The 22875-nt window shown below is 45.0% G+C and overlaps 1 protein-coding gene across 2 annotated transcripts in view; it reads left to right on the top strand.

Annotated features, from left to right (window-relative positions):
• ATP9A (ATPase phospholipid transporting 9A (putative)) overlaps positions 1 to 22875 on the top strand; it is a 47434-nt gene that overhangs the window by 4039 nt on the left and 20520 nt on the right. The window contains exons 2-14 of one of the 2 annotated variants that reach the window (XM_064729617.1): positions 1905 to 2049; positions 2362 to 2475; positions 3895 to 4003; positions 8960 to 9018; positions 9896 to 9947; positions 10481 to 10575; positions 10900 to 10980; positions 11155 to 11230; positions 13247 to 13323; positions 13939 to 14099; positions 14779 to 14921; positions 15653 to 15765; positions 17747 to 17956. In XM_064729617.1, coding sequence (XP_064585687.1) covers positions 1905 to 2049; positions 2362 to 2475; positions 3895 to 4003; positions 8960 to 9018; positions 9896 to 9947; positions 10481 to 10575; positions 10900 to 10980; positions 11155 to 11230; positions 13247 to 13323; positions 13939 to 14099; positions 14779 to 14921; positions 15653 to 15765; positions 17747 to 17956 — 1435 coding nt within the window. Of the gene's footprint in view, positions 1 to 1904; positions 2050 to 2361; positions 2476 to 3894; positions 4004 to 8959; positions 9019 to 9895; positions 9948 to 10480; positions 10576 to 10899; positions 10981 to 11154; positions 11231 to 13246; positions 13324 to 13938; positions 14100 to 14778; positions 14922 to 15652; positions 15766 to 17743; positions 17957 to 22875 lie in introns of both variants that reach the window. The other variant, XM_064729616.1, reaches the window with a different exon arrangement.

Genomic DNA, 22875 nt, shown 5'->3' with positions numbered 1-22875 from the left:
GCAGATCACAGAACTACACAGTGCCTGCAGAACTCTTGCAGAGAGGAATAAATAAAGTAACTGGAAAAAGCTGACAGCTCCAGTCAAAAGGACTTCTTATTTAATGGGCACCAAAGCTAATCTGAAAACACGTTTGTATGTGCTCAGAGTACTTTGTTTCTGGTGCCCATATGAATAATTTTTCTTTTTTACATTAAGGTTGTTCAGTTTCCAGAGGAAAAAGAAGAACTAATAATCTTATTGATTCTTCCCCAGTGAAGTTTAAGACATCACTCAACAGTTTAAAAATAATTAAAAATTAAGGCAATTGGCTACCTTTGAGAGGAGTGATAAACATCTGCCTGGAAGAATGAGCACATGGTTCTGTGCTTGAGAAATTGCTCTGTTCTGACCAAAACTTCACTTTTAAGTGATTTCAGCAGTTCCTGGGCTGGCCCTGGAGCAGTTATTGTGGGATAGCATTCCTGCTGGAGCAGGGTTTGGGTGGTGGATTGCTCTGAGCCCCCCCAGCACAGCACAGGAGGGAAATCACGGTCACAGAGTGCTGAGGGTTAAACACCAGCACTGGGGTTGAGTTGGTGCCTGCAGAACAAAAATCCTGCAACGTTTCTGGGGTAAGAGTCAGGATTTGCTGTCAGGATTTTCCTCCCTGGCGCAGGGCTGTAATATAATGGGATTCCTGAGAGCTGAGGAACCTCCCCAATTGCAACCTGGGGCTCCCAGTGCTCGTTGTAGTATTCTGTTCACTGGCAATTTTAAAATTAAATATTTTACAGGAAGCTCGTGCTGTAAGGCTGTGGAGGAGACTCCCACAGAAATTCTGGATATTCTTTACTCTGGCATCCACACTCCTGATATTTGCCTTCAAAACTTGCTGGGCAGGAAGTTTTCCTTTTGTTTGTTTAATTAGGTTTTCAGTTTGCTTTCCCTGTAATTCAGGAGCTTGCAAAAACTGGCTCCAGCCAGGCAGGGATTTCACAAACCTGTTATTTTTACTCAGCAGATTCTCCCATGCCCTTTCTTGCATATTCTTGGAGCTGCATTCTTTTTAGATTGTTTCTCAAGGCCTGGAGTAGCAGAGCATTTGTAAATTCCCATTCTTACAGCAACAAGTGTGTTTGTGGGGGAAATGCTGCAAGGGGTCACCCTATTGTAAATATTATGATATAGGTGTGGGGCTATTTTGCTGTTGAGTACAATCCCTGTAAGAGGCCCAGCCTCAAAAATAAACAAAGGTAAATGGTTTCAGATGTCTGATTGCAAGGACTGACTGATTTTTCCTAACTGGAAAGCACGTTGTGATGAAATAGGCTGTGTGGGCACCAGATTTGCTCCCTTGGGTAAAGCTTCATTTTGGAGCCTTTTCGCCTTTGTGAAGGAAGGAAAGCCACATTTTTCTCCCTTTTTTCTTTGGAGTCTATCTATATTCTGTTGGAATCCAAATAACACCATCTATAGTAGCTTCTATTCCAATATATTTGGGATGCAAGTGGCTATTGTCTTAGGTCTTCACCTGCAAACACAAAAACAAACTGCAATTGAAAGGTATCCAGCTCATAAAATACATTTCTGTAGTAGAGTTTCTGAATTTGAGTGTTTAACACCAGTTTTGCTGTTTGTCTGGTCTTGGTAACCAGCTGCCTTTCAGTGTGGATTTTATACATTAATGGGGGGGGGGGGAAGAATCTTCTAGATTGTTTTTTAACAAGCAAAAACAGTTTGTAGAGGTGACAAAAACGGAGAGTTTCAAGGGCAAGTGCTGATATAGTGGTTATATTTATATAAATGGTGGTTGTGTGGCGCTGCCCGGGGAGCAGCTGAGGCAGGGGCTGCATGCAGGGGGTGTGTGTGAGCCCAGGTGTGTCAGAAATGAGCTCCTTAATGAATGCCTGGTCCCTGTGCAGGTGCTGTGAGTGCCTGAGGTGCTGTGGCAGGAGGGACCCCAGGCCTCGCAGCGTCTGGCTCGGGCACCCAGAGAAGAGAGAGCAGAGGTACCCCCGCAATGTCATCAACAACCAGAAGTACAACTTCTTTACCTTCCTCCCTGGGGTAAGCATGGCTAAAGTTGCTTTTCATCGTCCCACCCCACTGCTTTCCCCATTTTCAGTGGTTTTACAGGAGATAAGTGCAGAATCTGGAGCTGGAGAAAATGATGGGGTTGTGTTTGGTGGAGTTGATGCCAAGGCTGCCTCAGGGCAGCAGCAAGCCAGACACAGAAGTGTCCTGAGTGTCCAGGACTGCTTTAAAACTGCCCCAAGTCAGCATTTAGTCACTAGGAAAGCATGCAGAAATGTTTCTGGTGGTTACTTCAACATGCATAACATCCTCCCTTCTCTTTTTGTCTGTTTTTTTTTTTTCTAGGTGTTGTTTAACCAGTTCAAATACTTCTTCAACCTTTATTTCTTGCTCTTGGCCTGCTCTCAGTTCGTGGTTGAGATGAGGCTTGGTGCACTTTACACATACTGGGTTCCTCTGGTAGGTCCTTCAAGGTTTATTTCTCCAAAAAGGTTTTGGTGTTTGACAAAATTTCTTGTGCTGCCTTTTCTGTGAGGTTAAGTTTGCACCTTCAATCATATTTTGAACTTGCTTCCTGAGGTCTGTGCTGTGCATGTTGCAGGGTTTAGCTTTCAGTGAGATCCCTGGTAAATGCCAGAAAGAAGTGAAGAAGCAGCTTTGGGACGCTGCTGTTAGAATTTTATTTGTTTTAAAGCCTGGATCTCCATGAATGACACATGAGATGACACAGTCAGCTGGAACATGTGGGAATATTTTGGGGTGATTGTTTGAAGGCTTTTCAAACAGCTGAAACCTAAGCTGGAAATAGCTGATGCTTTTTTAGTTTTATTTTGGAAAGCAGTTAGGAATTTCCAGGTAAATGAATGAATGCATTTCATTGCTATATTAATTAATTAGATCACACATTTGGATATGTGTAAGTACTAGAAACCTGCAGTTTCTATCATCACCTTGCTCCCTTCCTAAAACTCCTTATTGACAGAGGTAATCAGTAGCTGGTTGCAGCTTTCAGCACAAGCTGTAAAAAGTTCATTTTCTGTGGTGCTTGAGGAGTGTTTTAACTGTTTAGTCTGAGCTAATAGTCTCTGGTAGAAACATGACTTTGTGATACCAAGGCCATAAAGAATTGGCTTGCATTAATTAATTATTTTTTATGCAGTGAAGGATGTGATGCAGGCATTTCCTCATGGCAAGAGGAAATGAAATGACTGCTCAGATGTACAGAAGAGTAGGACTGAAGCCCTAATCAGGCAAACATGTAATTATACCATGAGCAGAGCACATAAATATCTTTAGAGTGTTATTTGTGTAGGTGGAGTGTCTGTGTACGTACACATGAAGGCACATGCATCCTCTGTTTATCTGAATATATAAAAAGGGGCTTATACACATTTCTGTATATATTTCTGTACAAAGAACTCTCCCAGATGAGTTGTGCTGACTGCAGTGGCTCTGAGGTGCTGAGCACTGGGATTTGAGGGGTCTGCCTTACCCTGGGTTTCTCACTCTTAGTTACTCAGCTGTGGGGTGAAATGAGATCTGGTTCTTACATTATTCAGGTAAACTCCACAAAGGTTTTCTTGGGGATAAACTTTACAAAGACTTGCTAGGGGGATTACCTTTATAAAGATGTGCTTGGGGAGAGCACCATGATAAAACTGGCAGTTTCTTAAGCAGCAAGTGTGTTTTTAAGCAGCTGGTGTGGGTTTGGCACTGGGGATTGCACAGCAGCACATCTCAGTGCACTGATTCAGGAGCATCAGCCAGAGAAAGGAAATGCAGATTGTTACATTGGCACTGATAAATGTGGCTGTTGCTGCAGGCAGCTGTGATTTCTCGCTGACCCTTTGCTCCTGTGTCTCCCCGTGCTGCTGGCAGGGGTTTGTGCTGGCTGTCACCGTGATCCGCGAGGCGGCCGAGGAGCTGCGCTGCTACATGAGGGACAAGGAGGTGAACTCGCAGATCTACAGCAAGCTCACAGCCAGAGGTCAGCCCCAGGCTGGGCCTGCAGCCCTGCTGACAGCCAGAGTTCAGCCTGGGAGGGGGCTCGGGCTCCCAGGCACGTGGCTGTGTGGCCACGGAGCCCTGGCATGGGGGGCTGCTCCTGGGGGGCTCCTCAGCAGGCCTGGTGGGGCTTGGGTTTGCTGAGGGGTTCATGGCATGGGCTGGGTGGGAAGGGACCCTAAAGATCACCCAGAGCCTCCCCATCCATGGGCAGGGACAGTGGGAGCTCCCAGCCCCAATGTCCAGCCTGGCCTTGGGATCCAGGGGCAGCCACAGCTGCTCTGGGCACCTGTGCCAGGGCATCACCACGCTACAGAGCCTAAAAAAAGACCCTAAAAACAATGAGGTGTGTGTTTGTCAGCAGCAAGTGCTGTGGCTCCTGAGCACTGGCAGGGTCAGCTCCTGCATTTTCCATGTCCATCCCCTGGAGCTCCTTTGGAGCCCCCGTTTGGGAGGGAGCCCAGGCTGGGCTCAGCTGAGCCTGACCCTGCTCTGGCCATTGTTTCCAGCTGTGCTGTACCTAACAAAGACATTTAAATTCTCATTTGAGCAATCCAGTGCTGCCTCACTATGGAGTTACTCCTAATACCATGACAAAGATGCTGAGGCCAGGCTTCTGTTTCAAAAAGGGAATGAACTGAATTTGAGCAAGTTTTGGTTCTTTTCCATTTCCAGTTTCTTAGTTATAAAAGTTTATACCCCTGAATTAAGATGCAGTGATGTAGGTGTAGTAAAAAAATGCTGCATTTGTAGGGATAAGGCTGCTTTTCAAATATAATTGCTTAAGGCTGGATATATTTCACATGCCAGGAGTTATGAGGCAACTCCAAACTAGGGAGTTTGAGTTTCTGAATATTAAATCCCCTTTTAATAACATGTTCTTAGTACAACACTTAAAATGCTTGGCAACCAACAAAAGCCTCATCCAAGAGGGGTGTACTACATCTATTTAAAGATATAAAAGAGTTGCCTTCTGGATTCTATTCAATGATCTATAAGGGGCCTGACCTCTCCTTTAGTTCTTTTCATATTGCTATTACGTTTCCCATGAATGATTTCCCTCCCCCCAGTCCTTTAACTTCTCTAATTTTTGTGAAAGAAACCAAGGAGGATTGGCAGCTGGGCACTAGCTGAAAATCTCAAACCACTGTATTTAACATGAGTTTTGTGCAGAAACAGGAATGAGACTGTAGTGTAGTTTAGAGTAGAAAAAATCATAGAAAATTTTTTATGATTGTCACATGGTTTGGGGAGAAGAGTAATTTTCTGTCCCTCACCCAATCTCAGAACTTAGTTTTTTGGGAGAGCTCATCATCTTTTCCACTGATTAAAACCTCAGCTCCTCTGGGAATTACCTGGGAGCAGGGCAGGGCCTGGTGAGGCTGGGGATGGAAATTTGGGGGTTGATTTATCTCACCCCTTTATACAAGGAGCTGGGTTTTCATGGGAGAGTGTCACCAGCTCAGAGGCAGAAGCAGCAAATACCAAAATAAATTTGGAACAGCTGATGTGAACAATTAATTTTCAGTGTAGCTGACAGTAGGACTTGGGGTTTTTACAGGCTTTTCTTTTGTTGCTGCTGTGGAACAGCACAGGTCATGCTGCAGGGGTTTGGCACAGCCCTGTGCTGAGACTAATGACAAAAACCTCCACCCTAAATCTTTATCTTTTTACCCAGATGATCCATTTATGTTCCAAAATGACAAAACCAGCAGACTTCTGGAAAGCTTTTTTTTTTTTTTTTTAGTGGAAAGCTCTGCATTTAAAGGAGAGTTGTTTGGATTGTTATAAAAAATAATCACATTTCAATCCCCTATTCATAAGCCACAAGCCTCCCTGTGTTCAGGGGTCTGTGTTCTGATGTGCTTGATGGAAAGCTCGAACTGTGCTTGCAAATTCCTGGCTTGTTTTTCTTCTCCTGCAGCCCCCCCTCCCTGGGTAACACTGCATAATAGAGAGAAACTCCACAGAAAAGTGGGAAGGGACCTCCTACTGAGGGGTGCTACTTAGGATACAGATCATTGGCATTTACCAGCCATAAAAAAACAATATTTTCCCAAACTCTGCGAGTCCTGCTCCACAGCATAAGTCTACAAAAGCCGAAAGTTTGGTGCAGCACATCAAACAAACCCACCCCTCTTTTTTTTTTTATGTTTTAGATGCATTTAACTTGTTTTAGTAAACCTCTGTTTGGATCTGTACTTCAGTGCAGCTTTGCAGAACTATTGTGAAATTTTGACCTAAGTGCTCATAGGGTAAAAAGGGGAATCTTTTCTGGCAAATATATTTATTACTTGAAATTATCTGCTTTCTGGTACATCCATCATGCTGCAAATTTGGTGATAATTTCAAAAACCATAGCTTAAATTGGAGCAAAGTGTTTGCATTTGATTTTGTTTACTTTCTTTTCTTTAAGAAAGATAAATCAGGGCATAGCAGAGAATGAAACAAATACCGGACAAATTTTAACAATAGATTTTTTTGAATGAGAGATCAAGACTAGTTCCTTTTAAGAAGTGATAAACACCAACTTCTATTCTGATTAACTTAAGGAAGTACAAACTGAAAGTGATATAAATGCTGGATAAACCTGTGTGTATTTAGAGGAAACATTTCTAGTTGCACTTACAAAACCAGGAGTTTATAATTACAAATTACTTAAATAGAGCAGTTGTGGGAAATGGACCAGTTGTGCTTATTAGCTGGTTTTAAACATGCATGAGAAAACATCTGATGTTTAGGTGGCAGTTTCCCCACAGAAAGAAAAGGGAATTACAGAATTCCCAAGATCAAAATAAAACTAATTCAAGCAAGTTCTTTATGGGAGTCCCGAGTCAAAGGAAACATCTGGTCCTGGCCCTTCTTAGCAGGACGTGTGTGCACGCTGCAGAGATGTCACCCACGGGGGCCAGGGAGGCTGCAGAAGCGGAATTAGCTCCCTAAAAAGGGCATCTCATTTATCCAGGAGTTAGAAAAACGTGTGCTGCTTATAGAAAGGTCCCCTCTTTGTTTTACCCTCCAACAGCTGAGGTTGGGAGGGTTCCTGAGCAAGACAAATCTGCTCCAGCTGCTTTGGGTTTGCTCAAATTGGAAAAATTTTACAGCAGATGATACTGTTTTCAGCATAATGATCCCAAAAGCCTTTTATGTACGTAATGATAGGAAATCATCACGTTACAGCTTTGTCCAGGCATTAATTCCTCTTTTGCAAAATGATTTTTTACCTTGTTTAGGAAAACCTAAAAAAGTTTGTCTGAACCCTGCAGGTAGCGCTGCTTCTGCTGACAGTCACCAGATAAATCCTTGTGATCTTGGAGAGAATACAGAAAATATGGTTAAACAAATCCACAGCTTTTCTGCACATTGGGCCAGGAGTGGCTGTGTGGGGAGAGCACTCGGGCTTTTCCCCCCTCCCTTTGCACAGGAGAATATTCAAAAGCACTTTTTGTTGCTTTGTGAATAACCGTATTAAAAGGGGAGGAAGAGATGTTATCTGTCAGACCCTTTTAGTGTCATAGTACCTAACTTTGTATAGCCCATACAGAAGACTGCCAGGGATGCTTTTTTTGATCCTCTTGGAGTGCAGCTTTTCTTTTCAAGCCCCAGCGTAATGGACTCTTAATCCCCGGTTTGCTTCCTGCCCCGGCAGAGATGTCTTTAGCCCAGCATTCATTTTGTTTACCTTTTTTTTTTTTTTTTAACCAAAAACCCTCACAAGGCAAACTCCAGAATCCATGAAAGACCTATGAGATATTTGTGAAATGGGCCATGACTGCTTATAATTTGTAGGAATAATTACAGCATGCAAGGAAGTCTGCATTTATTAGCAGCAGTGATGAAGCATGTTGTTAGGCACACAGTGTGTCACCAAAGCAGCAGGCTGCCCCAGCCCAGAATGGCTTTCATTGTTAATTTGGAGCAGAAACACTGAAGCATATCCTGAGAAGGATGCTAATGAAGGGACTGCCAGTAGTAAAATCCCAGTGACCTTTGTGCTTTGTGCTAATTTCTATTCCCCCTCCCTTCCCCCTCCTGCTTTCCCCTGAGCTGCTATCTGGCCAGTTAGCCCGTGAATTTTGAGGTACAGTAGGAGTGTTGTCCGTGCCAGGGGGAGCTCCACGTGCCTCCCCCACTTCCACTCAAATCACAGCAGATTAAAGAGGCTTTTGTTGAAATATAACAGACACGTGGAGGCAGGGTTCAAATTAACTGATTATAAATCACTAGTTAGTCTGAGAAGCCAAATCTAGAGCTGGCTAATGATTTGAAATTACTAGCCAACTGTTAAATTAATCCCCTGTTTTAAGGCAACTGGGAAATGTTTGACAGCTGCACAGGAATAAATATTTACATGATTTCTGTAGGACCTGTTCTCTGCTTGTTTGGCCAGTCCTGCAAGAGGCAGAGGAGAGGTGGCAGAGCTGAGCCAGAGATTGGAGCTGCAGCAGGGCAGGAAATGAGGCTGGAATTTGGAAGGACCATTGTACTTCCAGGCCTTGGCTTGAGAGTCGAGCTTTGCATTTCCAGGCACCTGAGGAAAAGGAGCTGGATTTGATGGTTCCCTGCTGCAGCTTTCTGTTCTTGCTCTGGCACCTGCCTGATGCTGAAGGTGTTTTTGAATTCATGAGTTAGGCACTACAAAAAGGAGTTTAAGGAGTTGTTTCAGAGTTGTGACTAGGGAGTGGCTGGGGCTTTCTGCAGCCAGGGCTGGTGTCTGGAGCTGTTACAGGAGGGGCTCCAGCCCTTTTTGGGAGAGCCACCCCTTAGTGGGGACAGTGGGTTCAGAAATCTTTCCAGGGCAGCGTTGCCCAGTCCCTGCAGTGGAAACATTTCCCATTTTCAGCCCCATAGTGCAGGGGAAGGAGGGGAGGGGAGGAGCAGCACACAGCACCCAAACCCTGTCCTGCTCTGCTCTGACACCAACACCTTTCCTTTGCAGGGACTGTCAAGGTGAAGAGCTCTAACATACAAGTGGGTGACCTCATCATTGTGGAAAAGGTTTGCCTTTATGCTCTTCTTTCCTGTGTAAAGTGGTTTTGGGGTTTTGGGTTTTTTTTTTTTTTTTTTGCAAGACCATAGAAAATGAGGTCTTTTGAATTCCTACTTACTTTACAATAGGCTTAGAATATCAGGTGTTGAACACAAGTTTAAATATTTAATCACTTTACAGTGCTCTCCCACCTCACCAATAACATCATTATCTTTACAAATGAGGGCAAATCTGTGGGTATGCCTATAACCAATTTTTTTCTTATAATATAGCAAGATAAAGAGCTTCCCTGTCCTTTCTGTGACTGTTGGACACAGGTTAAATACCTGGAACAAAAGCAGCACCCAGATGTTTCTTTGGGTATAAGCATTGCAGTTTTGGGAGACCACGTGATCTGTTTGTAGGTACTGGTATATAGACGTATATTTCCCCCTTTGTACAACTTTTAATGTATTTTTTTAATCCACTGGTTTTGTTTTTCCCACCCACTCTCTGTAAGCAGCTGTGACCTCTAAAACCATTAGTATGGAAATGCTCAGTACAAAATGAGAAACTTGGTAGCTGCAGATTCCAGGTACAACCTTTCTGCTAACATGGGACTCCTTGAAAGGAAACCAGCACTAGTTTAAGATTTCTTCATACTTCTAGAATTACTCTCCAGCCCTTTTGTAAACCTAACCCTTGTGTCTGATCAGTGGGAGCTGGCACCAGTTATTATCGTGCACTTGGAATTCTGCAGGGAAGCGAGTTGAGGATTCAAAGCAAACTGAATCCCAGGCTCCAGGCTGACAAAGGAATCCTCTTTGTGCCTCTGCTGCTCTGGGGAAGGCGCTGCACACGCGTGCAGGGCTGCCTGCACAATAATGGCCTTTCTTCTCCCCCCAGAACCAGAGGGTCCCTGCTGACATGATCTTCCTGAGGACGTCGGAGAAGAATGGTAAACATCTGGAACCAATTGTCAAAATAGCCATTAACCTTTCACTGGTTGTTTGGAGAAAATTATCTTTTGGAAATGTGAAAGAAATAGATAATAGTAAAGTTTTAGAGAGAGGGGGAACTCAAGTGGTTTTATGGACCACCACTTCTCAGGATGTTATACTCTAGTTTTGTTTGCTAATCAAAGAATGTAGGGGTTGAGTCCAGGGTAAATGAATCTGGTTGCATTTTAGATATATTTACTTACTGTTCAGGCTCGTTTTAAGTGTGGGATAAGGAAATGTTTGATCAGAAGGGTTAGAGAACAGATTAATGGGAACATTTCAAGTGTCTTAAAAAAAGTATAGCACAGAGAATTTTGTCCTAGTGGAGGGAGAGGAATGTGGTGCAGGAACGTCATCGTTCTGTTATTAACAAATGCAAATCAGGCCGTGTTTCCAGAGAAAGAAGGATGTGGGTGTCCTAGAGGGGAAGCCATCCCCTGAGTTACCTGTAGGTGTGCCAAGGGTCCCTGACTGCTGTTCCCATCCCCAGGCTCCTGCTTCCTGCGCACGGACCAGCTGGACGGGGAGACCGACTGGAAGCTGCGGCTGCCTGTCACCTGCACCCAGCGCCTGCCCACGGCCTCTGTGAGCACCTGCCTGCCACTCTGTGCTTGGGAGCTTGGACAGGCTTTCCCTGAAAACCTGGGCATGCTGCAGCCCTGTTTTCAGGCTGGGGTTTCTTTCCTGGGCACAGATAAGTCCCAGGAGTCTCTCGGGTGTTACTCCAGGAAATGCCCTGCTACCCCAGGTGTGTTTTCTGGGGGACTCCTGGGCTGCAGTAGCTATCAAGTCAATTCTAAACCATGCCAAGTAACTCTTGGAGCAGTGTTGTGCTAAAACTCCTGTACATTATAAGCTGTGCCTGGCTGATAGGAGCTGATAGGGCTGATGGATGTGTCTGTTTCATAGGACCTGCTGCAAATCCGCTCCTATGTCTACGCAGAGGAACCCAACATTGACATCCACAACTTTGTGGGGACCTTCACCAGGGTGAGTCTGCTGGCAGGGCCTAAAATCAACCACAGAGTCACCAGGGTTTATGAAAATTCTCCATTCTATCAGAAATCCCTCTGCCAGCTCACCCAGCATCACTCCCCAAATACCTCTCATTCTCTGCTCTTTTCCATTACAAGTTTGTTTATTTTTCTCTTTTTCCCATTGTAGGAGGACAGTGACCCTCCAGTAAATGAAAGTTTAAGCATAGAAAACACCCTGTGGGCCAGCACAGTGATTGCATCAGGTAAGGTGGAGACCCATGTAAAGTTGTTTTTAAGGGAATATGTTAGCAATTTTTAAAGGTATTTCTGTGATGGAATAATAATTCTGTCAGTTGGAGAAATTAGCAGTTGGAATGAGGTTTCCCCCTTGTCCTTACACCTCTGGGGGGCTGAGCTGACATCTAATTGCCTCTTGGACATTCCTAGATGAGAAAGAAGTGGAGTGGCCTTTGGGGCCTTCTTTAGCATCTAGGAGCAGAATAGCACTTAATTGCTCTGCACATTGACATCCTAATCTGTAACAGAAATGGTGTCAAATGGATTCTGGGAACAGAAGCTGAGATGAAAGATTTCCAGGTAAGTGCTGCCATTGAGTTTGTCCTATATACTCTTAAGAAAGGAAAGAAAATCAAGTCTTTGACAGATTTTGACTCATATGTCCGATAAACTCCCGAGGCCTGAGATTAATCAATGCCCCCCTGTAGAGGCTTGTCAAAGTAAAAGCCTTGTTCCTCTCCTGCCCAGTGTGTTTGCTGGGCAGGAGCTGGAGGAGAGTGCAATTCTGGAGTCCAGCTCTGGAGTTAGACTTGTCAAATGGAGAGACTTGACAATGCATTTGCAAATATAATTTCAAAGGGTTTATGCAATTGAGTCTGTTTGAAATGGCCATAAACCAACCAGAAACACTCCCTTTTCACAGATCAATGTGTTTTCAAGCTTCTTGTAGTCCTGGCAGGTGCTTCCTCTCATTTTGACTGACTTATCAATACAATACTGGATTTTGTTTCTCCTGTGGTAATAACAAATAGCATGTTGTAGGTTATTTCTGTAAGGAGAAAATGTGGATATTATTTTTCTTCTGCTGTCGGGTTGTGGTGCCATCTCATGGGGCAGCCCCTGTAAGAGGAAGCAGAGCAATGTGTCTTTCTCCATCTGCTGCAGGAGGGCTGGGTCTGACTCTGACTGTTTGCAGTGGATTTGGAGTAGCTGTGCCATCTGCTGATCTGAATTGTGATGATCTTACCACCACCTGCCATCTGGCTCCAAGGCTTTGTTGTTGTTTTTGGGGGTGGTTTTTTTTAAAGGAATGTTTCTCAGCATATTTTTAGAAACCACCTCTCTTGAATCAGCCTTATTTAAAAATAAGTCACCTGCAGCTTGTTAAAACTGATCATTAGTGAGAGCAGGGGAACAGTAGAGTATAAAGTAGCAATGTATTGGCATAGTGTTTTTTTTATAGTTGGTTTTCTCCATTTTTACAGACTCCTAACTCTGGGCAATAGCAGCTTTTAAACTGTTGATGGTAGACAGCTTTTTCTTCATGGCTCTTTGCAAAGTCTTTAAGAGAAAGCCCATAGAAACCCTGTATTTAATGGTGAATTATGTTTCTGCAAGAAGAAAATTGGGGACTTTGTTGCTCTCAGCTCTTTAGCAACTGTGGGACAGAGCATTCAAATTCACTGATGGGCTGCGAGCAGCTCCATCTGTTCCAGGAAGGTAGGAGTTGGTGTGATTCACTTTGTGGTAGGAACAGTATTTAGATAACACTTTAAGTCAATTGTAGATTTTAAAATAAGGTAATTCTGTCGTTAGCTCTGGAATTAATTAGATTTACTCTGATTGTTTCAACCTTTGTCAGTAAATAACCCTAGCCCAGAGCTGGTGTAATTTGGACATACAATGGAAGGCAGCACCTAAGTGGGATTCCAAGTGGTGGGAGGAAATCCAAGAAATCCTCCATCCCTACCAACTTTTATTTATAGTCTGGAGAGACTATAGTGGATCAAAAGGGGGTCAGGGAAGGTAGAGCAGAGCTGGCTGCTCTTCCCATGAGCTGATGGAGTCTGTGATGCTGCATCAAGTCCAGCCCTGAGACTGAATTACTGCTGCGAGGATGTCTCCTGTTCCAGTCTGTGTTTGCATAGGTGTGGTGTTGCAGATTCCAGCTTTTTGAATTTCTGCTTGCTTCTGAAATTAGCCTGCTGAAAGTGCTCTCCACCTGAGGAGTGTTTTTATGGAGAAAACCTCTGTGTGTGCAGGTACTGTGGTGGGAGTTGTCCTCTACACGGGCAGGGAGCTGCGCAGTGTGATGAACACCTCCAACCCCAGAAGTAAGGTATGCTGAAGAAACAGGTTTGTAATAAATAACAAGGGGCAGAAACAGATCATTTTTTACAAGGAGATCCTTCTAAATACTCTATGTACACACTCTAGGAACAACCTCATATGAATAACTCATATTTTCCAGCCTGTGGTTTAAGATAGTTACCAGAACAGTAACCTATTTCTCCTGGATTTCTATAGGATTTTTTTCATCCAATATATATATGTCATGACACTTTTTTAAGGTTGTCAAAGGTTGTTTTATATGTTTATAATGAGACAGTCCCTGTTAGAATAGAAAAGCTTTATTTTGCTGCATTTCTTCCATTGTAGCACAGCTAAGACACAGTGCAGGGGTGTTTATGCAGCTTTTGGCAGCATGAGCCCTCTCACACCTCTGCATCCTCTGCTGAGCTTCTGAGGGATGGAAATCTCATGTAATAAGCTGGCAAGAGTGTTGATTATAAATTTGAATATGTTTGTAGTGTTTTGAAAGAAGAGAAGCTGACTAGTAGCTTCTATGGAATGGCTCTTTGGATGGAGGGGGCAGCTCACTTCCTGTGTAAATATTGCACTGAGCTGACACCTTCATCTGTGTGCCTGAACTCTCTCTCTCCTGCTGTCCTAGATTGGCCTCTTTGATTTGGAGGTGAACTGCCTCACCAAGATCCTGTTTGGGGCTCTGGTGGTGGTGTCCCTGGTCATGGTGGCCCTCCAGCACTTTGCAGGCCGTTGGTACCTGCAGATCATCAGGTTCCTGCTGCTGTTCTCAAACATCATTCCCATCAGGTGAGGGGACAGCTGGGAATGCTCCCAGCACAGCACTGCCTGCTCGGGCACCTGAGCTCTTACTGTTCCTCATTGCACAGCTCAGCCAGGCCAGAAGTAGAAATGAAGCTCAAACATAAGAATTGCTTTGTAGTTTCTGCTGAATTTGTTCAATTTATTAACCCATTCACTGGCTCAGACTGTGGATTAGGCATTTAAATTCCCTTCTCTCAGTGTTTGAAATACTTGGTTACTGTGATTAGAACAGAGTAAAAAATGGAAAAGGAGGGTGTTTTATACAGAATGTAGGGGAATGCATTTAGAGGGCAATGAAACTTTGATATTAAATTGTACTGTGTTAGAAAGTAGATTAGTAACTTTGGGTGCAGGACTGGGATTCATTTCAGTTCCATTTTTAATCTGCTCTCTGGTATCCATCACTGTCCTTACTCTGTCCACCTTCCCCTCAAATCATATCTGCTCTTCTCATTCAATTTTGTCATCCGTCTTTGAATGACAGTGTAATTACATTGGCACCAGAGCACTGACTTTGAACAAACTCCTGAAACTCTTCTTTGGCACTCAGGTTCACTGTGGAACTCGTTGTCCTTTCATTGCACTGTGGCAGTGCACAAGGATTTTTTCCAAAGTTTACCTGGTGATAATTTTTATTTTCCTTTTTCTCTTTCTTCCTGTGCAGTTTGCGTGTGAATCTGGACATGGGGAAGATTGTGTACAGCTGGGTGATCCGCAGAGATTCCAAAATCCCTGGCACTGTGGTTCGGTCCAGCACCATCCCTGAGCAGCTGGGGAGGATTTCCTATTTGCTTACAGACAAAACAGGTACTGGTGCAGAAAATACAGCTTTGAGTCATGGCATGTTGTTTGGATTCTGTTATGTTTTTGGCCAGGAAAAGAGGATAATGTGTTATTTCTTAGGACTGGAAGAAATATGCATTTCCTGTCACTTTGACAAATGGTTTATTCAGATTTTGAAAAAAAGTTCTGTTTTTTTTTGTTCCAAATGTGCTGTAAGTAAGGTTGGACAGGAATATTATACTACTTGAATGAATACTTAAAGCATGCTGTTACAACAAAAGCTGAGGATAAAAATAAAATTAAAATCAACTTTTTAGAGCTGGTTTTCAAAGCCAGGTTAAGATAACATATATGTAGGAAGAAGCTGTCTGCTGCTGCCCTTACACTTTTGAAGCTGAGCTTGAATTGAAGGCCTGAGATGTGATGAAAAGCTTGGTCTGACATAAAATCCTGGTCCCACTGAAGTAGTTTCCAATTTTTTTGGTTCCAGTGGAACCAGAACTGTGCCTGCAGCTCCTGCTGGCATTGTCTGTGGGGTGAATCTCACTGTTATTTATACACCCCCAGTTCCCAGGAGAATGAGCCCTCGGGTCTGTTGATTTTGGGTTTTTTGCCAGCCCTGGCTGTGCTGGGAGTGCTGCAGTGATGGGTTCAGCTGCTGGCCCACGTTCAGGTTTGTGTGCTGGGGGCACAGCAGGGACAGGAGGTGTGCTGGGTAGGGGTGTTGATCCCACGCCATGGTGCTGTTTTCCCAGGGACTCTCACCCAGAACGAGATGGTTTTCAAGAGGCTCCACCTGGGAACGGTGGCCTACGGCCTGGACTCCATGGATGAGGTGCAGAGCCACATATTCAGCATTTACACACAGGTACAACCAGCTGCATCCCCTGGCTCCCTCTGCCCAAAATTTCACATCACTGCACCAGTGGGGAATTCATGTGGTAGGGATCTGCTTATGAGCTGCTTTTGGGAAAGCCTGAAGGTCACTGGATGCTTAATTCATAAATAATGCCACGATTGCTCGTTATGTTCTGTGGGCTGTTTCACATCACGTGCAAGTGTGTCCTGCTGCTGAGGTCTGAGTCTAAAATAACTTTTATTTAGATATCCCGCTATCTCTTTTCTTTCTCCTTCCTAGCATTTGGTTCTTCTCTTGTGTTGAGACTCTTAAATGACGGAACTGTATTTAAAAAAAACAAAAAACCCTCAGACTTCAGCTTTATTTGCCTTCATTTTATACTGAATGTCTAGAGAAAACTTGACTACTGATTAATTATTTGCCAAAGTGCCCAGTATTTGTCAGGACCATTTGGGTGACTGACTAGTCCAGTGTGTGAGCAGCGACTGAGTGCACTTAAGCTGAGGGTTTGCTGTTGGATTTTGGCAGCAGTGCTGATGGGCAGTGATACTAAATTTGAGGATCTTATGGGTCCTAATCACTAGTGTGGAAAATAACGTGTGGAATTAGCCTGGTAAAGGATATATGTCTCATAAAACTTTCATAATTACCAAGTGAGATTCCTTATAATGAGAAGCATTTGCTGGCAATGATTCATTTTGAACTGTAGTTCTTATTCTTTGCTCTTATTTTTACCATGTTGTGGCCCTTTGACCTGGAAGTGAAACTTTTGTCCTTTTGACACTAAAGGTTAACAGAGCAGGAAACTGGATCACTGTGTGTCCCTTCTTCAACTGGGATAATTTAGTAATTGTGCAATTATCTGAAGACTCCCATTCTGATACTAAAAATAGTATTAAAAAATAAATGAATGTAATTAAGATTTTCTAGCTCCATACCAGTCGTCTGTTTTGTGTTTTCACCAATTGTATTCTCTTTCACATGAAACCCAAGTGACTAAATTTCCCAAACTACTGGTCCTTTGTGGAGTAAAAAAGTGGTTTCGCTGAGTCTTTTGAGGATGGTGTGTTCCTTTTGGTGGATTTGCAGCTAAGGGGCTTTTTCTTGGTGTACTGTCCCAAAACTTCCATCTTTTGGGGCCCTTGAGGAGCGATGCTCCAGGAGCTGAGCTGCACTGGAGAGTTCCCTGAGACACTGAGTGGCCTGAGTGAGGGGTGGTATGGCAATGCTGTGAGGGCCCCGACAAAGGAGGAATGATGAGGAGGACTCCATGGATATCAGACGGCTAATTAATTACTTTCTTATACTGTATTATTCTATACATCTAAAACTGAATCTGCCAAGCACTCAACCCTGCACACACTGCCCAGAATCTCGTGACTGTCCCCACACACACACACACGTGGCCCTGACAGGCCAAGGAAACAAGACACCATCACTCTGGGTAAACAATCTCCATGTTTGGCACAAACACAGGCACAGCAAATGATAAGAATTGTGTTTTCTTTCTCTGAGCTTCAGAGAATGCAAAACCCAGAAATATTCTTGGGAAGAATTGTGCCTTGCTTTTCTCTGTGAAGAGAAATGTGGGGCTGCAGGGTGGGAAGAGTGTGCCTGGTCTTTAGGGACATGGGCCTGTACAAACAGATCCCAAATACCATTTTTCTCCCCAGTAAGAGCGTGCCTGCTCTGTGTGGACACAGGCCTGTACAAACTGATCCCATATGTCATTTTTCCCCTCAGTAAGGGCGTGCCTCGTCTGTGGGGACAGTGGCCTGCACAAACGGATCCCAAGTGTCACTTTTTCCCCCCAGTAAGAGCATGTCTGGTCTGTGGGGACACAGGCCTGTACAAACGGATCCCAAATGTCATTTTTCCCCTCAGTAAGGGCGTGCCTGGTCTGTGGGGACACGGACCTGCGCAGTCCATACAAACTGATCCCAAATGTCACTTTTCCCCCAGTAAGAGCGTGTTGTGTGTCCCCCAGCAGGCACAGGACCCCCCGGCCGTGAAGGGGCTGTCCCTGGCCACCAAGGTGCGGCGCAGCATGAGCAGCCGCGTGCACGAGGCCGTCAAGGCCATCGCGCTGTGCCACAACGTCACCCCCGTCTACGAGAGCAACGGCGTCACCGACCAGGCCGAGGCCGAGCGCCACTACGAGGACTCCTGCAGGGTGTACCAGGCCTCCAGCCCCGACGAGGTCAGTCAGAGCAGCCCCATGGCCCTGCTGGCTGCTAAAAGCCCTGTGGTTCCTTGGGGAAGGGCTCGGGGTTAGTGAAGGGGATAATATTGTAATGTGTTTGTTGCTCTGATAAGCTGGGAATAGGCTGTCAGTGCCCTCTCGGCTGTTCTGCCTCTCTGCCTGAAGCTCTAGGCTGGTATCTGGCTGTTCTGTAAGCCTCCGCATCACAGAATTTTGTCCCTATTTCTGCACCTTTTGTCCTGGGTGTATTTTTCATTTCGACTCTGGGAATCCCGTTGACCAGGTTTGGTAAATTATGAGCAATCTTATCTCGTTTGGGGGAGGACAGCTTGTGGAAGAGGGCTGGAATGCTCCCTCAGCTCAGCTGTGCGAGGTGTGTGACCTTCCAGACCAGGGAAAAGCTGGGAATCGCTGTAACCATGGCACATCCCACGTGCAGGTGGGCAGAGCCAGTGCCCAGGTTAGTTCTGGGGAGGGGGTGAAGTGCACAGGGTAATTGGAGAGCAAAGCTGGACCCTGCCATTCTCTGCCAGCTCCCAGTGCAGCCAGGGCTGTGCAGGTGGCATGGTGGGGAGAAGCTTTGGAGCTCTTCAGACACTCACTGGAGACCTTTACTGAGCATTTGGGAAATCAGGTTCAATTCAGCACTTACAGTTTAAATGCTGTTTGCTACCCCTTGCAAAATCTGGGAAATATAATTATAGTGTAATTTCCTTGTGTGATAAAGACAGGAGGAATAAAATGTGGTTTCATATATTGGTTATGCTTCTTGGATACACCTTTTAGTGCAACAAAAGTAACACATTTTGCTTTCTATCAATATGTATAATTATATTTGCTCTGTGCTGGAGAGACACTGAAGTTTGAGATTTCCCCTGAGAATCCCACTGACAGTGTGAGATCAAATCACCCTTTTGACTACATTCAAAGGGCTTTTCCATGTACTGCCTCAGACAAACCAGCTTTGCCTCTGCTAATAACCTTCCCACCTGTGCCATCACAAGAGAAGCTGGCTTGCCTCATTGCTGGAGATATGGAATTCAATGCACTTGTTGGAAGCCCAACTGAGAGAGGATTTTGGGGCTGTTGTGTTGCTGAAAGACTGGCACAGAGCTGGTTTGCCCATTTACATAATTCAGAATTTCCCTATGGTGTTTTTCTCCCACAGTAGGCAGTTCATTTGTTTCATATATATTTATATATATTAATTTTCTTCTGTGCCTCATGCAAAGGCTGCATTTCTGCAGTGCCCCTGCATGGCTGGGCTGCAGTGAGGTGCCAGCAGCACCTCCTCCCTGGGCAGGGTGTGGGTGTCCTGTCCCACGTGGCTGGGGCAGGGTTGCTCTCCCCTGACAAGGCAGTGTACAGAAAGCAACTGCCTTTGCACTGAAACGAGTTCTGAATGATTTCCAGATGGTCATTTTTGTGATCTGCATCTAAGGGGTTTTTTTCTCCTAAAGCATTTACAGGCTATTTTTGCACAGATTTCTGTTTATTTACATATATACTATGGTATATGGTGAAGTCAGTGATTTTTCTTTTACTTTTACTCTTTATACTGTTCTGTCTTTAAAATATTTACACAGCAATTTGTCTGAAATACCCAGGGGATATTGTTTATTTGTTTTACTATAGCATGATAACTAATCCTTCCAAGATTATTGTTTAAATTCTTTTTTCCTTTCTTAAGTAGAGAATTACAGCAGGTTCAGAAATCAGATATGCTTTGCTGCACCGAGGAAATCTTGTCTGTCGGTCTTGGATATACAAATATTATTTAGCCGTGCTCTGTATGTCATCCTAGATGTTACAAAATGCAGGAGCTACACAAGTGGAGCCCTTGAGAAGGGAGTAATGCTGTTAAATAACATTCCCTGTAGGGGAATGGCTTTGGACTCCTGTTAAAGCCAGCCTTTGAAATCCTATATCAATAAAATATTGCCATGGCAGGGAAGGTCAGTTTATGAAATGAGTACAAAAACTTGTATTCTCTTTACTTTAACAGCAAGGGTAATTTCTACCAGTTGGCATAGGATTCATTTCCTGTAACAGAAAGCAGGATTTCCTAAATTTGTTTCCTGTGCACGCTGCCATTTAGAAGTCTTGAAGTATCTTTATTCAGGTATCAGTTACAGCCTTGGGGCTCTGCGAGCCAGTTGTCAGTTGTAGCCATACAGTAACTAACAGGGGAAATGAAATAGATATAATCTGATCAGAGATAAGAGGGCTGGGATTCCTGGGCAAACAGTCTTTAACCCTGACAAGGGCGGCAGCTGCCAGGACATGAAAGGGTGTGGGATCAATTGGTCTCTGCCTGCTGTCTGCCTGCCTAGGCAACCCAGAGGGGGCCCTGCAGAGCAGCTCATGGCACACAAGGATCAATTTGTCTCTTTAGAATGAAATTTATTAGTCGATACTCACTTCAGTGGTGGCTTGGGTAATTTAATTGTCGGGGAGAGCAGAGTTGGAGGGTACTGTGCTGGGCTGCTGGGGCTGCTGTGCTTTGAAATGCTCACATCTGTATCAGGCCTGGCCTGGCTGGAGCTGCAAACGCTGCCAGGGACTTCATTGGTTTCCCTCATCAGTGAGCATGGGCTCCATTTAAGGTGTTTGAAGGATTTCAAGCCTGCTTTGAATTCTCCTTCCTCTAAGCTGTAAATACACTTTTGCATCTTGACTATTTCTCATCTTTCTGCTGTGGCTGAGAGCACCTTGAGTTGTACAGGGGGCAGAGCAAACCTGTTCTGTCTGACCTGGAGCTGGGATGTGCTCCCCAGCCCAGCCCAGTGCCCAGACATGGCAGGAGAGCTGGCAGTGCTTCTGGTGCCATGGGGGCCGGTGTCCCCTGGTGCCATGGGTGCCGGTGTCCCCTGTGCCATGGGGGCCGGTGCCATGGGTGCCGGTGTCCCCCGGTGCCATGGGTGCTGGTGTCCCCGGTGCCATGGGTGCCGGTGTCCCCCGGTGCCATGGGTGCCGGTGTCCCCTGTGCCATGGGTGCCGGTGTCCCCCGGTGCCATGGGGGCCGGTGCCATGGGTGCCGGTGTCCCCCGGTGCCATGGGTGCCGGTGTCCCCCGGTGCCATGGGTGCCGGCGTCCCCTGTGCCATGGTGCGGGTCCCTGTGCATGGTGCCGGTGTCCCCTGTGCAATGGGTGCGGTGTCCCTGTCATGGTGCGTGTCCGTGCATGGGTGCTGGTGTCCCCCGGTGCCATGGGTGCTGGTGTCCCCTGTGCCACCTCCGACGTGCTGCCCATCCGTTTGTCCCTCCGCTTCCCTTTGTTCCCGTTTGTCCCTCCAAGGCTTTGCTTCCAGAGCTGTCTGGGATGGCAGTGAGGTGCTGGCAGGGAAGGAGGGAGGAGGTGTCTGTGCAGAGGAGACCTTTACCAGGCCAGGCTGGAGCAGAGGTTTGTAGCTCCAGGCATTTGGAGCTCACCAGCACAGGCAGAACAGCCAGGGCTGTTCACACGCTGAATGCCACGCAGCATCATGCTGGGAATAATTCCCAATAATTATTTATTAACCAGTGCATTAGAAAGCCAAGCTCCATCTCTGCTCTGGGAGGCTGCTCTAGGAGGATTATCTAACTGCACACTTTAATGCACTGAGGATGGCTTGAAGAAACTTTTGAGAAAGATAAGCTTGAAAGAGCCTTTGATTTGTCGTAATCTTTGGGAGTAAGCCTGCACAAACTTGTTAATATTAAGCCAAATATTGATTCAAATTGACTTAAAGGTCTTTCAAGGCAAAGCCAACTCAGTTACTTTTTTTTTTTAATCTGACAATTTAAGACTACTTTATGAAAGGAAAAGTTTGGTTTAGGGTTCTCTTTTAAGCTTTTGGATGAAAAGGAGCCGAGTTCACAAAAGCTTCTTCAGTTAGTCCCAAATGTATCAATTCATTAATAAAATCTCAACTCAGTGCAAGTATTTACAGGTTCTGATTTCATTTGTATCTCTGGTATGGGATTTTCCAAAATCAATTCCATTTTTAACTGAGGTATTTGTGGTCGCTTGAGGCAGTAGAGGCAGAACCTGAAAGGCAGAAGGGATAATTAACCTTCAAGTCGACAGCAACCATGTGCCCAGCACTCTTGTGCCTTTGAAAATGTCACTGTAAAACACTTCCAGTATTTCATGTCTGTTTAGGGAAAGTATCCCTTGATCCTTTCTGGGGGCCAGTGATAGATGGGCTCGTGTCAGCTGCTGCTCCATCTGTTACTGCCCAGACAGCTTCTGGAGCTAAATCTCAGCAAGCTCAGGCTGAGATGGATGTGTCAGCTGAGCTGGGCACTCTGGGGGAAGCCAAATAAAGGCTTTGGTCTGGTTGCAATTGAGTGAAAGCTTGCAGATAACTCAGATTTTTAGGTCCTGAAATAGTAGAGGCTGCAATCAAAATGATGCCCACCTCAGTTCAGTTAAACCTTAACCAGTCTGGGGTTTTTTTGGGGGTGGTTTTTTTTTTTGGTTTTTTAATGTGTAGGGAGAAGGGTTCTCTGCTAAGAAGTGCCTGAGCCAGCCTTCAGCTGTCTTGCTGATCACTGCAAAATTGTTGAAATTTGTTGATGAGCTGTTACTGCTGAATACACAGAGAATACCACAGAGCTCATTTTGTTTGGGTTTTTTTAATATGAATTTTTAATGTGCTGCATTAGTGTCTCTGGCTTTGAAATTGTAAATCCAGAGTGAATGTGTTGTTTTGAATTCTTAATTTCATAGACAGCAAGCTGGGAAATAGCTCTTTCCAAAAGTAAGTGTTTGTAAAGGGGTTTCCATGATGTGCCCACGAGGTTTGGGCACCCTAGGGCTGGGTGGAGGATTGCAGTGCCTGCCCCTTGCTGAGGGCTGTCCTTTGGAATGAAATGATGGAATCATTTAGATTGGAAAAGCTCTCCCAGCCCATTGTGTCCAAACTCTGCCCA

Source organism: Zonotrichia leucophrys, chromosome 20, assembly GCF_028769735.1.
Source record: "Zonotrichia leucophrys gambelii isolate GWCS_2022_RI chromosome 20, RI_Zleu_2.0, whole genome shotgun sequence".
NCBI lineage: Eukaryota > Metazoa > Chordata > Aves > Passeriformes > Passerellidae > Zonotrichia > Zonotrichia leucophrys.
This window is presented reverse-complemented; position numbering and strand designations above follow the sequence as displayed.